The sequence below is a fragment of the Poromitra crassiceps genome (assembly GCF_964638095.1).
Source record: "Poromitra crassiceps genome assembly, chromosome: 27".
Taxonomy (NCBI): domain Eukaryota; kingdom Metazoa; phylum Chordata; class Actinopteri; order Beryciformes; family Melamphaidae; genus Poromitra; species Poromitra crassiceps.
The window spans coordinates 15,677,686-15,700,715 of NC_139650.1; the positions used below are offsets into that span (position 1 = coordinate 15,677,686).

The window sequence follows — 23,030 nt, forward strand, 5'->3', positions numbered from 1 at the left end:
CTTGGTCAAACTAAGCGATTCAGCTATATTTAGAATCAAGAGAGACCACAACATTTCACTCTGATCCTTTTTGTTTTTGGTCCAAGTGAAAAGGAAACATCTATGGAAAAAAGAATGGTGGATGAAATCCCTTGGTTTGTATGCCTAACCCGAAGAGGGTGTGACTTTAGCACTCCATTCCTAGTAGAGCAGCTCAGGCTTGTTCATGCATTCAGATCTGCTTCTGCGTCTCCGCTGGCTGGGGCCTTTGTTTTTCCCTCAGGGATGCAGATCAGATGAACCCACTGTACGATGCTAATGTCTCTCCCCCCCCTCCACCTCTCGCTCTTTCTGCCCCCCCCCCCTCTCTCTCTCTCTGCTCTACCCTCGCTCTCTCTGCCCTCTGCCGCCCCCTGCAGGTCCGGGTCTGGCCTTCATCGCCTACCCCAAGGCTGTGAGCATGATGCCTATGCCCACCTTCTGGGCCATCCTCTTCTTCATCATGCTGCTGCTGCTGGGCCTCGACAGCCAGGTCAGTCACACGCCCCCTGCTGGAGATTAGGGCTGGGTTAAAAAGATCGATATATCCATATCAAATTGATATTCATTTGAACGAACTGATATTGATTCGTAAACTCCTAAATACATGCCTTTCCTCGTGCATGCTTGAAGTTATAACCTCAGTAGACTCGCGTGTTTTGGTTTTTGATGCAACGGCATCTTGTAAACATCTGTAAACATTAATACAGGGGTTCCCAAACTTAAAGTCCCTGGAAACCAAAATCCACAAAAACGTTCTAACTATGTTATTTAGGGTCTTATGTTAGTAATTTTGTGCCTCCGAAATTATTATACATTACTTTCAACCCAAAGCCTTAAAATCGCCACTTTTCTACAAGATTCTAAAAAGTACTTCCTCATTGAAGACAGCAGTGCGCGAGGTGCTAAAACGCAGGAGCTTATGACGTCATAAGCTCTATATAACCTTTGTACACGCACGCAATCCGCACCCACCTATGGCAAGTCCGTTCTTTGCCCCCAGTGACAGTGCTCCCTTGCTGTCCGTCTCCTCTGTGTGCCGTCTGCTTGTGAGATTAGCAAGGTGTCGGGTTTCAGGCCATTCTCTCTCTCTCTCTCTCTCTCTCTCTCTCTCTCTCTCTCTCTAGAGAGAGAGAGAGAGAGAGAGAGAGAGAGACAGAGCCGCGGAGCAACGCGCGAACACACACACTCAGAGAATGGCCTGAAACCCGACACCTCTCTCTCTCTCTCTCTCTAGAGAGAGAGAGAGAGAGAGAGAGAGAGAGAGACAGAGCCGCGGAGCAACGCGCGAACACACACACTCACACACACACACACACACACGGTGTGTGCACTCATCTCTTTCTTTCTTTCTCCGTTTCCCTCCCCCCCTCTCTCTCGCGCTCTCCGAGAGACAGAAATTTCCCTGCTGTAGATGGGACACGCCCACACATTCCGCGGGAGATAATACACTCTAAAAAATAATGAAATCTCATGAGTTTTGCCATGGCTGTCAAACCTAAATTTATATACTTTGCGACGTTCATCATCGTTCAAATTTGGCTGGTGGCTTATTAACATAGGGTCATGTGATGTGATTAACTCAAAATGCTAAATAATAAAGAAATATTTTTGGTTTCCAGGGACTTTAACAATGCCGCGGCCCACTTTGAAATGTGAAAATCTTCCGGGGCCCACCCAACCCTTTAATCACAACTCTGACCAACACACGAGACTAAGATGATATATTTCCATATATGTTTTTTATATTATATATTTTTCATTTCATTAACAGAGCATGTGAACTTGGGCATAAGGGAAATTAATAATCCATCCTCATACAAAAACATTTTGGCAAAATACCCAAGAGCAGATTTCCAACATTTTCTACCCCCTTACTCATCAGAAGTATTTGCATGCATAACACATTTGTTGAGACAAAATGTGATGAGCAACAACACAAGAAATTAATCAATTTCTTCCTGATCTGTAAAGAGGAGACTCGTGACCCATTGAACCAATTTCCATTCAGATCAATTGAGCTGAGAGGTCAAGGTACCCATTTGAAATAGTTTTCCCTCGCCCAAATTTAAAGTCATTTGGAGCATTATTTTTGCCACCTTCCCTATGAGCTAGCACATTATGCTTGGCACCAATGGATGCCTTAGGTCTTCTAGTTTCTTCTTCTTCTTGATAACAGGATCTCCACTGTACCTTTAAAAATGACCCTGCTACAGCCATTTGATTGCCTGCGAAAATCGGGTGTTGGCACCACCTGTAGTAATATAAAAAGAGTAGAAACCGCACACTCTGGCTCCGATGCAATGAATTTAATAAAAAGACAACGTATAAATTCATTGCATCGGAGCCAGAGTGTGCGGTTTCTACTCTTTTTATAGATTCTTGTCCGTCACCGGCACCTCGCTGAGATTTTATGGTGTGCATTCTCTCCATTTTTGGCACCACCTGTAGTACCTCCATGGGCCACTAGTGGGCCGCTGCCCACACTTCATCACTGCATTAATATATTTAGTAATGCTCCAGGAGTACATGGGATACAACTGTGTGCAATTGTTTCAGTTTTGGAAAAGGTGGTGGGAGGGAATGGGGGTATTGGTCTAAACAATGAATGGGAATATTAAAATGTCATTATCCCTGTAATTATGCTAATGACCATGCACTCAATAAATAAATAAATGAATAAAAAAAGTAATGCACCAGGACAGTTAGATGGTGCCTTGTGCAATGTACATTAGTTATTTCAGAATATCTTTCATATCAAAGCAAAATTGGTATTGTAACTGAAATAACGATATCGAAATCAAATCGAATCGGCACCTTGTGTATCGGAATTGTAGTGAATCAGGAAATCATTGGCAATACCAAGGCCTACTAGAAAGTGCACGAGAATAGCAATTTGTCTTGTCCCAAATAACCTCTTTCTCCTTGACATGAAGCCAGAATTAGTAGCATTTACATCTGTTACAGCAGGTCGTAGAATCCTGCTGACTTGGAGATCTTCTTTGCCTCCTTCTGTTTCATTAGAGCTCAAAGATGTTTTGAATTTTTTCCCTAAACTTTCATGATGTTAAATGTTCTCTCAGAGTGAATGGGAGATGGGTTCTCTGAAAAGTGGCAACCCTTTATAATTTATTTTAATAATTTGCAAACCCTAGAGTCAGTCCATTTCCATTTTGGATGTCTAAGTTGAATGCCTTCTCCCCCTGGTAGCTCGGGTTAGGCACTGCATGTGATTGTATATGTCAGGTTTTTCAAGAAGAAAATATCACACAGATGATGTAGATGTGGAGGAGGGAGGGAGGTGCCCTGAATAAAATATGTATCAAATACAGTATGATTCAGTTGGCATTATATGGGTGTGCATTTGCCATGTATTTACCACCTTTGACAAATACTGTAACTTAATTTTGTGCTTAAGTTAAAAAAGTTAAGTTTGTTGCTTAAATGGAACGATGACGTATGACTCATATGACAATTTGATTCTGACTGAGGACAAGCTGGCATGTTAACTACCTAGTTAGCTGTTAGCTATGTTAGCTAAGCCCGCTGCCTGCTGGCTGTAACAACCTTCGTCTAGCTAGTTAGCTGTTAGCTATGGTAGCTAAGCCCGCTGCCTGCTGGCTGTAACAACCTTCGTCTAGCTAGTTAGCTGTTAGCTATGGTAGCTAAGCCTGCTGCCTGCTGGCTGTAACAACCTTCGTCTAGCTAGTTAGCTGTTAGCTATGGTAGCTAAGCCTGCTGCCTGCTGGCTGTAACAACCTTCGTCTAGCTAGTTAGCTGTTAGCTATGGTAGCTAAGCCTGCTGCCTGCTGGCTGTAACAACCTTCGTCTAGCTAGTTAGCTGTTAGCTATGGTAGCTAAGCCTGCTGCCTGCTGGCTGTAACAACCTTCGTCTAGCTAGTTAGCTGTTAGCTATGGTAGCTAAGCCTGCTGCCTGCTGGCTGTAACAACCTTCGTCTACCTAGTTAGCTGTTAGCTATGGTAGCTAAGCCTGCTGCCTGCTGGCTGTAACAACCTTCGTCTAGCTAGTTAGCTGTTAGCTATGGTAGCTAAGCCTGCTGCCTGCTGGCTGTAACAACCTTCGTCTAGCTAGTTAGCTGTTAGCTATGGTAGCTAAGCCTGCTGCCTGCTGGCTGTAACAACCTTCGTCTAGCTAGTTAGCTGTTAGCTATGGTAGCTAAGCCTGCTGCCTGCTGGCTGTAACAACCTTCGTCTAGCTAGTTAGCTGTTAGCTATGGTAGCTAAGCCTGCTGCCTGCTGGCTGTAACAACCTTCGTCTAGCTAGTTAGCTGTCTCTCTCTCTCTCTCTCTCTCTCTCTCTCTCGGTGGTTTCAGTTTGTGGAGGTGGAAGGGCAGATCACGTCTCTGGTGGATCTGTATCCGTCCTTCCTAAGGAAGGGTTACCGCAGGGAGATCTTCATCGCTGTGGTCTGCTTCATAAGCTACCTGCTGGGCCTCACCATGGTTACCAAGGTAAACACACCACATCAGCTACCTGCTGGGCCTCACCATGGTTACCAAGGTAAACACACCACATCAGCTACCTGCTGGGCCTCACCATGGTTACCAAGGGAAACACACCAGAGACCACAGAGCCACACTTAAGTCACATACACAATGACTTGATACTTGACTTGAGATTTGGGACACACTAAGGAAATGTCTAATAATAATGCCAACGAATCAATGCTGCTATGCTAACAGATAGACAAGTGAGGATACAGTACATGCTTTGATGTTTCCTCCATCTGATCCCAGCGCTGAGGGCTAAATATGGGCGGGCAAAGGAACACAAGAGGGACTGTGAGACCCAGCAGCCTCATGGACATCCACAGCACTATACTGTATGTCTTGCATGGCACTGGAAAGGGCATGAATCAAAACGATCTCACATAACAAACACAGAACATACACAGAACATAGAACATAGAAGGAACTTTTAATGGGTGATTTTGTTCTATGTGGGGTTTTTGTCAGCAAAATCCAGTTTCGATGGGGTACACCTTATGAAGAGTTCAAAAGGATTTGGAGCATAACATTACAACAAATTGTTGTAGTTTTTAAAGGATAACAGACTCGCTTTAGTCAATAGATTTACAAAATACACATTTACAGATTGCATTATATCCAATACTAGCCGAGCCGAGCTGGCCCTGCAGCTCACCGAGCTGGCCCTGCAGCTCGCATTTGTAGCTGCGTGTCCTTGCCCACTGTGTGGCCTTGCCTGCCCTATTGGCGCGCGCATAATGTCTCCCTCTCTCTCTCCCTCAGTCTCTCCGCCCTCTTCTCCCTCTCTCTCTCCCTCAGGCTCTCCCCCCTCCCACTCTCACTGATGACATCATCACTGATGACATCAGTATTTATGACATCACTGATGATGTCATCAGTGGGACAGACAGAGAAACAGACAGACAGAGCCCTAGCTCCCTTTTATATACTGATGATGATGATATGTACAGTACACTGGTGGCCTGATTTGGAGCCCTAGCCACCCATTTTAAATCAAAAATACATATTTCCCCTGTCACCTGTAGTGCTATTTATCCAGATAGTTTTGGTGTGAGTTGCCTGAGTTTTGGAGATATCAGCTGTAGAGAGAAGGCAGAAACTTCTCTCGAATATAATGGAACTGGATGGCATCGGCTTGTGGTGCTCAGAGCGCACACACACACACACACACACACACACACACACACACACACACACACACACACACACACACACACACACAAACATTTGAGAAACTCAACAGCAATGTCTCTTTCCAGAAATGATGACCCGGTTACTCAAGATTGACTGTTTCATGTAGGAACAATTTTCTTTCAACTGAACTACACCCGCCAACTGTCTCACCACGCAGAAGGAAGCGTGCTAATGTTACAGCTAAGCTAACATTACAGTTAAGCTAACATTACAGCTAAGCTAACATTACAGCTAAGCTAATGCTAGATGCACGCTTCCTTCTGCGCAGTTGATGGGTGTAGTTTGGTCAAAAGAAAATAGTTCCTACATGAAAGTCTGTCCCTTTAAAATTAATACAACAGCAGCGTACGGCTCAGACAGTTTGCAGATAGCTATTAGTGTCATTCCCTGGGGAAATGAAGGCTCTATTTATACTGTCAAGTCATGAGAACTTCCCTTCCCTCCACTCGTATTCATAGAAAGACTGACTTAGCTTCTCCAAATCCCACTCCTCTTCCTGCTCTCTCTCTTTTAAATCCCACTCCTCTTCCTGCTCTCTCTCTTTTAAATCCCACTCCTCTTCCTGCTCTCTCTCTTTTAAATCCCACTCCTCTTCCTGCTCTCTCTCTCTTTTAAATCCCACTCCTCTTCCTGCTCTCTCTCTTTTGAATCCCACTCCTCTTCCTGCTCTCTCTCTCTTTTAAATCCCACTCCTCTTCCTGCTCTCTCTCTTTTAAATCCCACTCCTCTTCCTGCTCTCTCTCTTTTAAATCCCACTCCTCTTCCTGCTCTCTCTCTCTTTTAAATCCCACTCCTCTTCCTGCTCTCTCTCTCTTTTAAATCCCACTCCTCTTCCTGCTCTCTCTCTTTTAAATCCCACTCCTCTTCCTGCTCTCTCTCTCTTTTAAATCCCACTCCTCTTCCTGCTCTCTCTCTTTTGAATCCCACTCCTCTTCCTGCTCTCTCTCTCTTTTAAATCCCACTCCTCTTCCTGCTCTCTCTCTTTTAAATCCCACTCCTCTTCCTGCTCTCTCTCTTTTAAATCCCACTCCTCTTCCTGCTCTCTCTCTCTTTTAAATCCCACTCCTCTTCCTGCTCTCTCTCTTTTGAATCCCACTCCTCTTCCTGCTCTCTCTCTCTTTTAAATCCCACTCCTCTTCCTGCTCTCTCTCTTTTGAATCCCACTCCTCTTCCTGCTCTCTCTCTCTTTTAAATCCCACTCCTCTTCCTGCTCTCTCTCTTTTAAATCCCACTCCTCTTCCTGCTCTCTCTCTTTTAAATCCCACTCCTCTTCCTGCTCTCTCTCTTTTAAATCCCACTCCTCTTCCTGCTCTCTCTCTCTTTTAAATCCCACTCCTCTTCCTGCTCTCTCTCTCTTTTAAATCCCACTCCTCTTCCTGCTCTCTCTCTCTTTTAAATCCCACTCCTCTTCCTGCTCTCTCTCTTTTGAATCCCACTCCTCTTCCTGCTCTCTCTCTCTTTTAAATCCCACTCCTCTTCCTGCTCTCTCTCTTTTGAATCCCACTCCTCTTCCTGCTCTCTCTCTCTTTTAAATCCCACTCCTCTTCCTGCTCTCTCTCTTTTAAATCCCACTCCTCTTCCTGCTCTCTCTCTTTTAAATCCCACTCCTCTTCCTGCTCTCTCTCTTTTAAATCCCACTCCTCTTCCTGCTCTCTCTCTCTCTTTTAAATCCCACTCCTCTTCCTGCTCTCTCTCTTTTAAATCCCACTCCTCTTCCTGCTCTCTCTCTTTTTTCTTGTCTACTCCCCTGATTCTCTCCTTTTTTCTGGCTGCGTTCAATTTCTCTTTTTTGATTAGGAAGGTTCCCAACTAGTAAAATGACCCGGAAGCAGTGGTGTAATGTAACTAAGTATAAATACTGAAGTATTGTACTAGAGTATTTTTTCTGAGTATCTGTACTTTACTTGAGTATTTATATTTCTGTCAACTTTCACTTTTACTCCACTACATTTCTCAAATAAAATGGATACTTTTACTCCACTACATTTCCCCCAAGCATCTTAGTTACAAAGTAAAATCAGAAGAAATTGCGTAGCCTGCAAGCGATCAGGTTTGGCAAATCAGTGCTCCTAGTTTGCAAGTTACGTTAATCACGATCCACACGCCATTCCATTTGGTGGCTGTAATGCAACATAACGTTGTTTGCCAGCGGCTATAAAAGTCAAGAAGAAGAAATAGACTTCCACTCAAGCCCAGGCATGGCTTTTGCTTGATTTTCTTTGCAGCATTTACTTGTACTTTTTACTTTCAATACTTAAGTACATTTAATATCAGAAAATTACTTTTGATGGAATAGCATGCCTAATACCCCATTCAAGACAACTCGGAAGACTGGAAAAAACGACCCGCAAAAAATGAATTGAAAGGTTGTCGAGGTCGGAATTACAGGTTGGAAATTCAGGTATCATTTCAGAGCTCCGGTTTGTCCGAGACGACGTCATCAAAGTGTTTGTTGACCTAATTTGAGGTGTAATCATGCAATATGTTTATATTGTATATATTTCGCTCTGATTATAGCAATATGTTGAATTCAACAGCTATTTTACTAAAATTAAATATAAATTAGCTAGCTGTGTATGTTTTTGTAACTCCGAGTTAAAAACAGCATGAATGCAACTATGCCGGAGGTCGGAAAATCCGAGTTGAAAGTCCAGAGGTCCGAGTTGTCTTGAATGCAATATACAGTATGTCACGCTCTCTTCCGGGTTCGGCAAGAGATGTCATTCTCCATTCATTTCTCCATAGTCGTTTCTTCAAATTCTTGTAAAAAGTTTTACTTGTTTACACCAAGTGATCTACAATACTGAACTCTACGGTACTATACAGTATATTCAGAATCACGAGAGACCATAGAACTCACACAAAATAACAATTGTTTGGTCCGAGTGAAATCTTCTATTGTCTCTGGTTATTGTTTAGCTACTGTAACATTTTAGTCTGACCAATTAAGGTAAACAGCCTACCTGTCTCGTAGAATTTTCCACCGATGTTTGCAGTCCAACATACTCATATTCAGGGAATCTTTTTTCCTTGAAGTTAATGCCATCTATGCATTTTGTATTCTTTCATCGAAGAATTATACAGGTGACAATACTGTCTAACTTGTCTACCTTTTTTTTTCATATGCTACGAGCTAAGCTAAACCAATCAAACTAAATACAAAAGGAGGATAAGAAAGTTACAGAACAAAACATCAATAAGGACGCATTGTGACTACCCACTCACATTGGGCGACTCTACTAACGTTAATGTTACCGCTCGTTGCTTCGGGAGACGCCATTATTGTTTTTCCAGCAGCGTCCCTGATTGGCTGGTTACATTGTCAAATACGTGGTAAGTCCCTGATTGGCCCGGTTACATTCTAATTCCTGGAAATGGCTGTGGGTGGGCTGGAGACCAGACTGACCTGTAGAATCAAACAGATAGGAGTTCACGTGATCCAGTTTTGTAGTAGAGTCTGAGTCCCACTCGAGTCGGGCACAGAAGTTGGAGACGAGGACGCGGACTTGTTAATTGATACAGTTTTTTTGGTTTTGGTTAGTTTTTTTGTAATAGGCCCTAATCATTTGGCATAAGATATTGATAGCTATATTAATAGAGTGACATTCTTCAATTTTGTGCAGGACAGGCACGTGTACTCTGGACTTGGACTCTGGTAATGTAGCCTCGACGCTGACCTTTCTTTGGTGACTTGTACTTGGACTCGAAAAGTGTGGACTTGAGACTCAATCTGGACTGGAGATAGTGACTTGACAACAACACTGAAGTGATCAGGAGGGTTTACCAGGCTCCTCTCCTCTCTCTCTCTGTTCTCACAGCGCCCCCTGCCTGTTCCTTAGCTCCACCTCTTCTCTGAACACCCGTCCTCTGTCATTCTATTTTTCTCTCTTCCTCTGTTGTTCCCATGACAACACCTTTTTATGGCTGCAGTGGCCTGCTTCCAGTTTAGGATTCCCAGAGATCTTAAAGGGTTCTCACACTGGACATGTACGTGCACACACACACACACACACACACACACACACACACACACTGGACATGCGCACACACACACACACACACACACACACACACACACTGGACATGCACACACACCCACACACAGGCACGTGTGCACACACACACACACACACACACACACAGAGGACATGCACACACACACAGAGGACATGCACACACACACACTGGACATGCACACACACCCACACACAGGCACGTGTGCACACACACACACACACACACACACACACACACACACACACACACACACACACACACAGAGGACATGCACACCAGCCACATGCATACATCAAGACACAATGCCATGCTCACGTGCAGACACATCTGCCGTTCACATATGGAAATATTCAGTCTTAAAATACCCTCTCTCTCTCTCTCTCTCTCTCTCTCTCTCTCTCTCTGTCTCTCTCTGTCTCTGTCTCTCTCTGTCTCTGTCTCTCTCTCTCTCTCTCTCTGTCTCTCTCTGTCTCTGTCTCTCCCTGTCTCTCTCTCTGTCTCTCTCTCTCTCTCTCTCTCTATCTCTGTCTCTCTCTCTATCTCTGTCTCTGTCTCTCTCTCTCTCTCTCTCTGTCTCTCTCTCTTTCTGTCTCTCCCTGTCTCTCTATCTCTGTCTCTCTCTCTCTCTCTCTGTCTCTCTCTCTGTCTCTCCCTGTCTCTCTCTCTGTCTCTCTCTCTCTGTCTCTCTCTCTGTCTCTCTGTCTCTGTCTCTCCCTGTCTCTCTATCTCTGTCTCTTTCTCTCTCAGCAGTTTAGTTTCACAGTTTTACCAATTTAGTTTTATTTTCCAGTTCAGTTTTCTACCCCAGTGTGTTGAGCACGGCATAGACAGGGTTTGTGGTTCCATTCCCGATGGGACCACCGAGACTAAAAATGTACAGTATGTACTCAGTGAGGCACTTTAGATAAGAGCGTCCATTACATACAGTAAGTAGATACATTGAAATGTTAACATACCATCTCACTATGGGAGCTTTTGTTTCTGCAAACGACCTAGAATAACTAATTAATCTCTACATCATTGATGAAGCAATATGGGGTGGCACTAAAAAGGTGTGCCCCCCGCTTGGCATGGGGCGTTGCCCCTATAAATGCCAGTAGCAGTGGGCGTGCCTCTTCAGATTTATCCCGAGAGGACTATTCATCGCAAAATAGCGGGGACACGTTCATTCATTTCAATCGAGCGAAAACCAAAACAAGGAAGTCATGCGTGTGTGCCGTCTATATAGCCAATCAGACTTGGGCGACACTATGTGACGTAGTCAGCGACACTAGAAATTTCACCAGGTAGCAGACACTGCTCGTCGACACTTGAAAGTGTCGACTCAAGTCTTCATTTCTCTCGGCGACGGTTTCAAGTGTTGCCAGACCAAGCATAAATTGGGCTTAACTGTCTCAAGTCTCTAAAGTATGATGAAAACGGCATGTTTTTCTGTCTGTCTGTCTGTCTGGGTAATATCTCTCTCTATCACTCCCTCTCAATTCAATTCAACAAGAAATTAATATGAATCCCCTCCCATGTATCAATGTGTGTATGTATGTGGAGCTGTGTAGCCTACTTAGTACTAGTACTTAGTACTTCCCAAAAATGACTTGTTACAAGTCACTTTTTACAAGTCCAAGTCAAGTCTCAAGTCTTTGAGCTCAAGTCCAAGTCAAGTCTCAAGTCTTTGAGGGGGACGTCCAAGTCAAGTCTCAAGTCTCTTATTATGGATGAGCATTCTATCATCTGCTGGATGCCATCCAGTCTGCTTAGAACACTGCATAGCTAAAACTAAGCCCCCGTTCACACAGGATGCCGAAGCAACGCTCAACCTAAGCTGTACCTACGCTGAACCCACAAGTTTCATTTAGGCGTCCTTGTTAACACGTTCACTGCCAATGACGAGTTGACTCGTCAAAAAAAATCCAACGGTTGACTGCCAATGACGAGTTGACTCGTCAAAAAAAAAAAAAAAAAAAAAATTGACGGTGGGACGTGGATCAACGCCCCCCACGTCTCCTATAAAAATATTGGAGCCAATAGTGGCGACAGTGCTCTCCAGACTAGAAAAAGCCGCGCGAGGAAACCATTCTCATACTGTAAAATGGATTGGCGAAAACGCTTTCGCTTTCGCGCATTATCGCGCTGGGAGCTGGCGGTGGGGGATTGCAAATTTGCATAATAGATTATGCGTGCAACACACTTTGAAACACCGGCAGAAAGCCCACAATCGCACGCAGCTTCATTGCAGCTGAGCTCACAACCGAAACGACTCATGCAGACTCGCCCAAAGAGCAGCCGCCAGCAGCCAGGCAGCACAGACAGGCAGAGTCTCGCTTGTGACAAACGCTGCAAAGCCACCAGAGACACACCCACGGAGGGAGGAGTTTGAAGGAGAGGGGGGTTTCCTGCTGCTATGGAGGAAATTACTGTTCAAAACTATTGTTTAGATGTCTGACGTCTTACGCCAAAAATAAATGGTTAAAGTGACTGTTCTATCGAATTTCACAAAAAGCCATTTATCTCAGAATAAATTTTCAGACGCTGAAACCATGCTGTATTCTACTGCTAATGCCTACATAACTACTACTCTACAAACTAACTCTTTTAGACAGAGAAAGCACACATTCTATTAGTTCTTTTGAGATCATTTGTGTTCACAAAATCTTAGCAGAAAAGAATCCTCGGCTCTTGAAAGATGAGCCAGAATCCTCAAAAAAAAACCTTGGCAGAACCTACCTACAGTATTGAAAAAACGGCTGGCAGTGAATGTGTTAACAGGCGAAGCCGTTCACACCACCCGCGCGCGTGCCATGCTGAAGCCTCGCCGAAGCCACGCTCAAGCGATCGTTCAGGATTCACGCCTATTTTCCAAGCGTGACGCGTGAAGCCAGGCATGAAGTCAATGGGAGTTGTGGGCGGGTTCAAGGCGCGAGAGTAGGCGCTGAGAGGAAAAGAGAAGGCTTCTTGTGTGAACGGTTAGGCGTATGTTCAGCTTGTGCCTGATCAAGCTTCAGTTCTGCTTACGTTCGGCGTCCTGTGTGAACAAGGGCTTAGGAATGCAAAGCATGTACTGTATTATGCTCACTCCTTTATTAACAAACAGTATCAGCATTGATTAGTTGAGATTCTTATTAGTAGACATTTCCTTAACTCATTGAGTGCCAATGACGACAATCGTCGTCAATTGCTTTAGTGACGTAGAGTGCCAATGACGACGATTGTCGTCAATTGCGTTTTTTGACGGTGGGACGTGGATCAAAGCCTAATATATCTCCTGTAAAATTTTGGGGCATGTTGAATGTGTATAACCTATTTTACCGACCCATTAGGTGGCGACAGTGCTCTCCAGATTAGAGGAAGGTCCAAAAACAGCAGGAAAAACGCCCGTGATCAAAGAGAAACCGCTCATGCTGCAGCCAGAGCCATATAGATGGCTCTGACTTGCAGCTGATGTTGGCTGCGAACAGCAGTCAATCCGCGCACACAACTGAGCCCCTCTGCCTCTGTCTGTCTGTCTGTCTGCATAGTTTCTTCACACGATTAGCCGCCAGAAAGGCAGCACCCGATGCCGAAGGGCCAAACCTTTCCCTGCAGTCCGGTTTGGCATTTCCTTGTCGCGCTGGGAGCCGGCGCAAAAAAATGGAGCGCTCCGAAAATAGACTGGGTGCGTGAGGCTGTGTAGTGTGGGGAGGAGTTTGCAGCTGAGGGGGGGAGAGGGGGGTGGGGCACGCAGGCACCACACAACTACACCACGTCACTACATCAGAAAATATTATCTTCAGACTCAGTGAATGTGCTTGAAATGCTGCATTTCACAAAAGGCGGAATAACTCAGCTTCTAATTTGAAAAGTGTCTTTTTGCTCAAAACAGCCTATCTTCTCCGGCTCATAACTAAAGAACGGAAAATGGGATCAATAAACTTTTTTTTGCAGATGATAGAAGAGAGTCTCATCGTTCTTTGTGCGTGTTCCGTGTTTACATAGTAATATCACACAATATTCTGTGGGCCTCGAGAAATCACTGAAAACGCTCTGAAACTCTGGCACTGGGAGCGTCCGTTCTCCAAAAGTGGCTGGCACTCAATGAGTTAATGTTAATGCACCAATTTTTTTTTTATAAATAAAGATTGTTCACAAGCCCCGAACCTTCAAGTCCAAGTCAAGTCTCAAGTCTTTGAGGACGAGTCTCAAGTCAAGTCTCAAGTCACTGTGTGTGTGACTTAAGTGTGACTCAAGTCCAAGTCTCAAGTCCAAATCTCTGATATACACACATATACACACATTTGAAATATTTATTTATGTCCACATAAATACAAGTATGCAAAGGACATAAACAGTAATAGTGCAGTCAAATGCTGTGAGTCAGTCAGTTACATGAGTGTCCAGACGGCAAACACAGTAATGCATACACATAAGAAACACACAGGATGATAACATGGCAGGTTGATATATATGTTTGTTTTAAAATACATACTACAGCATGCGCTAGGACGCGTCATCAGTGATGTTAACTGGGGTCGTAAGGTGTTTCGGGTCTGTCGAACATCATACACCCTCGCCCAGTAGACCCAGCCGAGGCCAATTAAGACCCCGACTCGTGTCCCAGAAGCCGCTCACGGATCAGCCTTCCTACTCTGTCTGCAACGTTGCCCGCGGAAGGGCTGATCACGCCCAATCCGCTGCAATAGAGCTAGTGCTACGCCGCAGTATTGGCACTTCGGTGCATGGAGGATCTAGGCCAGGGGTGGGCAATTATTTTTCATAGGGGGCCACATGAGAAACCCAGATTGTTGCCGGGGGCCGAACAAATATTGTCATGCCGTACCCCAGGAACTTTGATGATAGAGAGGGCTACAAAAAAATGTCCTCGCTACCAGAGGGCCAGATTTTGCTGAGCATTGGGGGCCGAATGGCGCCGGCGCAAATTTTTTGGGGGCATTTGAAGTCAGGTTTAGAGGAATACCTCATTTTAAATTAACAGTTGTGATGTCATTATTCAGTCTTAAACACCAATATTTGATCCTTTTCTCACTCACTCCTATGTCATTAACTTTTTTGACCACCTGCCAATATGGCTGCTATATTTTAAAGTTACCAGCCAATTAGAATTTCCACTAGCCAAAATGTTTTTCTTTAAATAAACCAGAATATGAGTGTTAATTTAAGCATAAGTATCAGTAAGTGGCCCGGGATTCTCAAAGCCTGTGTTGAGGGTCACACGAACAAAAATGCACTCTTGAAGCTAAATAAATCCAAAACCAACAAGTTAATTATTTCCATTTTTACTTCAATGTAGAACAGTCATTTCTTACACATTAGATTACTTTTAGCCTTTTAGTCATAAAGATTACTGAAAGATATTCCATACCACACTGAAATGTTATAACAGAAGTGGAGTATTGCCCAGAATAACATGAACATTTGGACACTTATTCAGCGGGTACCTTGCATGTTGCATTCAGGTGCACTGTAAAAAAAAAAAAATTTTTTTTTTTTTTTTTTTTTTGCAATTCCAGCGCGGGCCACACAGGGGGCGCTCGCGGGCCGCATGTGGCCCGCGGGCCGCCTTTTGCCCAGGTCTGATCTAGGCTCTGTGGGTAACTCCCGGCCGTACTCCTCCTTCGTCTCACCAGACCCTCATGGGGCAAAGGCAATCCAGAGGCAGAGAGGATGCCTCAAGGACACCTCAAGAGGGCCTGTGCGCTGCACGTCATTCGCCTGTGCCGGGCACCTCGCTCTAGCCTGAAGGACCCCAGGCCGCGCCGATCTTTGCACAGATTTTCAGGAGGCTAATCCGTAACGTTTGTGGATTTCTCCCTCACGAGAGAGCCAGGATGGGGTGCTAAACCCATCCCGTACCGAATGCTGTCTCTCCGACCATCAACTGTCTCTCCAGCTTGTCACCAAACTATACTTGGTTGTCACCTAGTCTTTCCTAAGTGTCACTGGCCAGGGCAAGCCAGGATTCTATATTTTAAAATACATACTACAGCATGCGCTAGGACGCGTCATCAGTGATGTTATCTTATACAGTTATACTGTAATGCAAGATAGAGGTCAGTATCCACTTCATGGGTACAAAAAGCAGCGCCTCCTCCATATTGAGCGGCTGCCGATAATAGTAGATATTGAACAATATCTCGCTAACTGCTTGGCCCTTCTCTTTGGGAGACCAGCCATCTGAAGGCCTCTCACAACCAGCTTATGGACATGACCCAGGCTACCAAATATGAAAACTAGAAGTTTACACCTGTAGCCCAGCTGTGAAATGGTCTGTTCTAGCTGTTGGTATGTCATCATCTTGGTTAGAAAGGCCTCCTCTAGGCTGTGGTCAAAGGTACAGCCAACCTCTAGAACAAACACCTCTCTACCATTTTCATTGACAACAACAACATCAGGAGTGTTAGCTGGAATATTCAAGAACACATCTGAATCGTCACTACACAGAGTGAACATGCTCGGCTTCACAATAGAATGTTTAAAAAGCGATATTGAAGACCCCGAAAATAGAAGAGATATCTTTTGATATCAGATCCACTAATCTGTCATGCCTACATATGTAAAGCCCTTTGTATGCATGGCAACCATTTAAGATGTGAGCCATGGTTTCTGTTATCTGTTCATGACCATGATGTATACAGTGAGGAGCATGACTGTCAGGAAGCCAGATGGAAAGATTGAGCTTGGTTGGTAAAACCTGCAGTCTTGCTTTTAGAGTGAAGATGATAATGCTCTCATCCAGAGCGACACTTTTAAACACTGCATGAGAAACAGAGTGATCTGCTGCAGGGAGACATGCAAGTTTCCCTTGAAGTTTCAACTCAGTCCAATGTTGTCGTTGTCTTTGTCTCACACACACACACACACACACACACACACACACACACACACACACACACACACACATTATAGTTATCTCTCTGTGTGTGTCTCTCTCTCCCTCTCTCTCTTTGCAGGGTGGCATGTATGTGTTCCAGCTGTTTGATTACTATGCAGCGAGTGGCGTGTGCCTTCTGTGGGTGGCATTCTTTGAATGTATAGCTGTGGCCTGGGTTTACGGTGAGTCCCAGCCCAAATAACACATGCTGCCTGTAGGACAGGGTTATAGTGGAGCAGATTCAATTCACTTTCACTTAAATGTATGGTTTGATAGCAAGATCATTCATATTGGACAATTCTACACAAAGTTGCCCCCGAAATAGTATTTCCGGGCTGCTAAGCTAACTAGCAGAAGGGCGCGTAACTACATACTGCTCGCACAGAGAGGAGAAGCTATCTTCTCGTCCTACTATCAGGAATATGGCAAACAGGTCCCCAAAAATCTCCCAAAATGTTGCCGTGTTCCAGTAAAAAGTGGCCAGTCGCTATAGGCGCTGCAGTATGAGCTTTTATGACCCAGGATCACCAAGATTGGATTACATTATAATATAGGCTATCAATATTACGTGAGGTTTTGACCAAAAAAAAGCGTGACGTCAGTCATGACGTCGGGTGATTCCGTCCAGTATGACGTCAGTCGTCGCCAGTTCATATAGCCAGGGCTCTACGTCAGGGGGGGGCAATCAATGAAGGCCAGGCCAAGTTGGGAGGCGCCAGCCGAGAATCGCTGTAAGACGCCGAGGTGAAGGCCAGAAATGATAGCCTAATTATTTGTTAATTCCTAGCCAAAGTAAGTCAATCACCAAGGCTGAAGGCCAGGCCAAGTTGGGAGGCGCCAGCAGAGAATTGTCTTTTCCTGGTTTTAAAGGCTGCATTACAGTAAAGTGATGTCATTTTCTGAACTTACCAGACTGTTCCAGCTGTTCTATTATTATATCCACATTACTGATGATTATTTATAAAACAAATCTGATAAATATTTTGTTAAAGCACCACTAGCCATCACTACAATGTTGTTGCAATATTTATATGGAGGTATTCGGTCAAAAATATTGTGATATTTGATTTTGTCCTTGCAGGTGCTGATAATTTCTATGATGCGATTGAGGACATGATCGGCTACAGACCAAACCCCTGGATGAAATGGAGCTGGACTATTATCACTCCTTTGCTGTGCATGGTGAGAACTAGCTTCTGGCTTCACTTGATAGAAACAGCTTTGTTTTCCACCGGCAAAATGTCCACCTGTACTTCCTCTTTTTCTACTTCCTCTTTTTCTACTTCCTCTTTGTCTTTTTCTTCCTGAAACTTACAGTAGTGTTGTAAACATCTCTCCTCTTCGCTTTAGCACCCTTCGCATGTCTGTTAAAGGGATATTCTTGTATTTTGAATGGTTCTGGTCTTTTTTATTGTCTTGATATCCTGCTTGAATTTTAAATGTACAACTCCAAAATGTACTGTACATATTAATATTGTACATATACATCGGCACTCCTACACTTTATAATATGTAATATTTGTACAAGGTGTACAAGGTGTTGTAGTGCCAGTGAAATGTTTTGTGGTGTAGGAGTCAATACCTTTCATGCCCTACTGAGAAACCTGACCTATAAGTTTATTTGTCGTCTGAATGTTTCTCAGAATATCATAATCTTGCTTCTGACTCAGCCCAGTTTTAGTGCAATTAAGTATCAGTCCAGCACTTGGGCTCATTGGTACAGGCTCTTATTGTAGTATTTTTTGATGTGCTGATGTTAATTGTGTAATTGTTTGATGTTGTGTTGCTGTTTTTTTACTGTGTGTTTATATTGGACCTTGTGTCTGCTAATAAAGATTGATTGATTGATTGATTGATTGATTGATTGATTGATTGATTGTTATATTTATATTTTATATATTTATATTATATTCATCATATTTAATACTCTTATTAGGGATGCACGATGGTATTGGCATGTTAACGGTATCGGCCGATAAAGGCTTTAAAATTAAATATCGCCATCGGCCGGAAACAAACATTTCTGCCGACAGGCCAAAATGCTCAATGATTACATAAATAAAAATATGACTTCAATAAGTTGAAGTCGTTTTCTTATGACAGACTTGATGTTTTATGACATTAGGTGGGAAAAATGCACACATATATCGGAGTATCGGCATTGGCCAAAAAAGTTGGAAAATATCAGAATATAGAATATCAGCAAAAATGATAAATGGACTGCATTTATATAGCGCTTTTATCCAAAGCGCTTTACAATGTGCCTACATTCACCCATTCACTCACACATGTATACACTGAAGGTGGCAAGCTGCCAGGCAGGGTGCTGGCACAGCCATCTGGAGCAATTTGGGGTTCAGTGTCTTGCCCAAGGACAACTCGACACGCGGACTGGAGGAGCCGGGGATCGAACCACCAACCTTCTGATTACTCGATGACCCGCTCTACCTCCTGAGCCACAGCCGCCCCCTAAAAATCCCCTAAAAATCTTTTTTTTTAAAAATCCAATATCGTGCATCCCTATATTCTTACTGTCCATATTGTCTACTTTACTGGCTCTGGAACTGCTGTTAATGTTCTAATACTATGGATTTTTTGGGGTTATTTTTGTCCTTATTTGTGACTCTTTTTGAACATTAAACATTAGATTCTTTTCTAAATTTGTTATATTACATAATGGTAGTTGCTGCTTACCTTGTCTTAAGAATGTCATATTTCAGAATAATCGTTATACTTTGTATTTGATAAATAAAACAAAACGTACAACAGATGCAAATATCAAAAAACTGTCCAGAGTATAATTTCAGTGTGAACTGACAATAAAGTATATCGTATCGTATCGTAGTTTATGAAAAATAAATCAAATGATGGCTTGTGGGAACTCACACATGTGTTCCTCTGCCCAGGGCTGCTTTATTTTCTCCTTGGTCAAATACAAGCCGTTGAAGTACAACAAGGTCTACGAGTATCCTGATTGGTCCATTGGAGTGGGCTGGACCCTGGCCCTGACCTCCATGATCTGCATCCCCATGGTGGTCGTCATCAAGATCATCCAATCCGACGGACCGCTCATTGAGGTGGGTGGGGCCAGCGGCCTGTCAATCAAACTCTTACGTTGCATTTGAGTGGTGTGGGACTTTTCGCCATGACTCGGTCATGCAAGTAGTTCATGTTCACGTGCTTTAGACCGTAAATCCGAGCAATCCGTTCCCACTCCCAAATCCTGACATTTGGTCAGGACCCCTTGGCATCACTTTTTAAAGCCCCAATCAGTAAGATTTTTGACATTTTTTACTGTAATATAACTGATTTTTAGTCACAGGACATGGTAGATTGACTTTTAACACATTCACTGCCAGCCGTTTTTTTTTTTACTGTAGGTAGCTTCTGCCAGAGGGTTTTTTTGAGGATTCTGGCTCATTTTACAAGAGCCGAGGATTATTTTCTGCTTGGACTTTGTGAACACAAAGTTCACAAAAGTACTAATAGAATGTGTGCTTTCTCTGTCTAAAAGAGTTAGTTTGTAGAGTTAGTAGTTATGTAGATATTAGCCGTTGAGTACAGCATGGTTTCAGCATCTGAGACTGAAAGCTGAGATAATCGCAGTTTTGTGAAATTCAATCAAACAGGCAGAACAGTCACTTTAACCATTTATTTTTGGCATCAGTGAGAGATCAGACATCTAAACAATATAGTTCTGAACGCCCTCTCCTTCAAACTCCTCCCTCCGTGGGCGTGTCTGGTGGCTTTCAGCAGCGCGTTTGTCACAAGCAGTTTCTACTGCCTGTCTGAGCAGTGAGCAGCCTCCCTCCCTGGGAGTGTGGATGGGGCTCACTCGTTTCTTGGGTTTGAGAGCTTTGATGAAGCTTTGTGCGATTCTAGGCTTTATGCTGCGTGTTTCAAAGTGTGTTTTCCACCCAGTCTATTTTTGGAACCCCCCACCGTTGTGCGCCCGTGTGCGCCAGCGTGAAAGCGTTTTCGCCTACAGTATGAGAATGAGGCTCGTTCGTTTCTGGGTTTTCGGTTGAGAAACCCCAAGAAACGGGGTTTCTTTTGCGATTGTGGTCTTATTTATGCTGCGTGTTTCAAAGTGTGTTGCACCCATAATCTATTATGCAAATTTGCAATCCCGCACCGCCAGCAATCAGCGCGAAAGCGAAAGTGTTTTCGCCAATCCATTTTACAGTAGGAGAATGGTTTCATCGCGCGTTCCCCTGCAGTTTTGGCTCGACTTTTCCTAGAATGGAGAGCACTGTCGCCACTTAGTGGGTCGGTGGAATGGGTTGTACACGTTCGGTGGCTCCAATATTTTTATAGGAGACGTGGGGGGCGTTGATCAACGTCCCACCGTCAAAAAAAAATATATATTTTTTTTGACGACTCAACTCGTCATTGGCAGTCAACCGTTGGATTTTTTTGACGACTCAACTCGCCATTGGCAGTGAACGTGTTAATAGGGAGACCCTCGTCTTTATTTATCCCACACCGCCCTCCATTGGCCAGCACTGGGACTAAGCAGTTTGTCTGTCACGTCCCGTAACAAGAAAAAAGAAAAAAAGAAAAGCATGCGCGCATGCGCTGTACAGCGGAAGCACTGTGTTCATGAAAACGAGGAAGTAACTCGATTCGGATTTGCTACGAAAATGATGTTTCACGGAACTATGGATTATTATTTCATCACGTGGTGAGTACCCGATGTCACAACATGTACAGTACATAGAGCTTCTGGCGCTGTGTTTTGTTGACTTTGAACGGCGATATCGTTATCGATACTAATGCACGCAGAGGGCGCAGTGGAAAACTTACTGAATGGGGCTTTAACGCACCTGGTACCCCTTTTTCGATGTATGTCAGTCATTAAAGAGTAACTATACCTAATACTGGTTTCCATCAGATACCTATACATAGATGGTCATTTTGCCTCATTTGATCTACTGAAGAGGTTTAAATTGCCCGGCACGAACTGGCTCAGATACCTGCAAATCAGAGATTATGTTCGATCCAAGATTAACATGCTTTTTTCTATGTATTGCTGAGCCCTCCTCACACCAAGCATCTTATCTCTAGATTTGTATGTTTGTTTCACAACTGCAACACGGCCTCTACTGAGAGGATTAGAGAAGTGTGACAGGGGGAACTTGGTATTGATTTATCTGACATTGGAAAATGGGAAAGCTGTGGTACAACTCTGCTCAGTTAATAGCAGACACCAGCTGATCCAATTTAAAGTCGCTCACCATCTTCACTACTCCAAGCATGAATTACACAAGATCTTCCCTTCTGTCTCACCACTGTTTGACAGGTGTCAGGTGTCAGAGGGCACACTATAGCCCCTTTTAGACTGGACAAAAATCCCATTAATATCTAATTTTCTTCAGTCTAAAAGTTTCCAAGCCAGGCCGTTTAGCCGATAGAGCGACCCTGCAAGTTAGGTGCATTTTTATGCGGCGGCTCTGTGCCAGCTGGCGATATAAATCTTGGCGGTGGTCCAACCTGTGATATTATGACGTTGTTACTCCTCCTGATTTACCGCTCCTTTTCCAGCATGAGTCAGTGAGATTCAGTGATTCCCACAGGGGAATCCCACAACTTTCTTAACAGTTAACTACTTTACATTGACGGAATATGCAGAGAGAAAGTGTCTCTCGTCGTGCACAAGTGCACCTCACACAGACCAGCCCCAGGCGCATAGACTGCGTCAAGTCAGCCAGAATGTAAGTAGATCGTCCGCTTTAGCTCTTTCAAAATAAAGCCCTCATTGTAACGTTCACATTTTGAGTAATGCTTTACAGCTTCACTATTATGTCATCTTAACATCAAAATTAGTATTTTGATACACTATTTGCTGCTTCGTTTGTTGAAACATCTTTTTCTCCTCCAACGTGCATCAGTGAGGCTATTTACTTGTTTAAATTACATTAGTTTGACATTTTTACCCGGAAGTTTAGGGTTAGGGTTCTCATGGACCCCTTGCGCGGGATCCCATGCACAATATCTCTTGAATTGTTGTTGAATGTCGATGATGTTCCTTTTTATTGTCTTGTGTCTCTGAGCCCGTTTGTCTTGTTCATGTATTGTTCTATAAAAAAATGGAAATAAACAGACAGTGGCTGAAACAGTCGCTCCAATGGGAGAGCAGCTGTAGAGCAGGCGAGGGCTTATCCCAGTAGCCTGTTTCCATGCAGCCAGACTCCTCTCACGGAAGGGAGGGGAGGCTGGCCAGCGAGACTACCCAGAATCCATCCAAAATACTAGGGTTCCCAGCAAGCAAAATGACGTCATGATAACGTTGTGATGACGTGTTTCAGTGACATTCAGGACTAGGCCAGATCACAGGGTGATTTGGGGATGATTTAGACGTCAACGCGGGAATGTCAAGCTGACGTCGAAATATGACCGTTACCATGAATGGGCATGTTCAGTTATTCTG

At 43.9% G+C, this 23,030-nt stretch overlaps 1 protein-coding gene across 1 annotated transcript in view; it reads left to right on the plus strand.

Moving 5' to 3' along the window:
- LOC310799460 (sodium- and chloride-dependent taurine transporter-like) overlaps nucleotides 1–23,030 on the plus strand; it is a 106,415-nt gene that overhangs the window by 73,809 nt on the left and 9,576 nt on the right. The window contains exons 10-14 of the mRNA XM_083662049.1: nucleotides 399–511; nucleotides 4,354–4,491; nucleotides 16,680–16,782; nucleotides 17,682–17,782; nucleotides 19,507–19,677. Of these exons, the coding sequence (XP_083518175.1) occupies nucleotides 399–511; nucleotides 4,354–4,491; nucleotides 16,680–16,782; nucleotides 17,682–17,782; nucleotides 19,507–19,677 (626 nt within the window). The remainder of the gene's footprint in view (nucleotides 1–398; nucleotides 512–4,353; nucleotides 4,492–16,679; nucleotides 16,783–17,681; nucleotides 17,783–19,506; nucleotides 19,678–23,030) is intronic.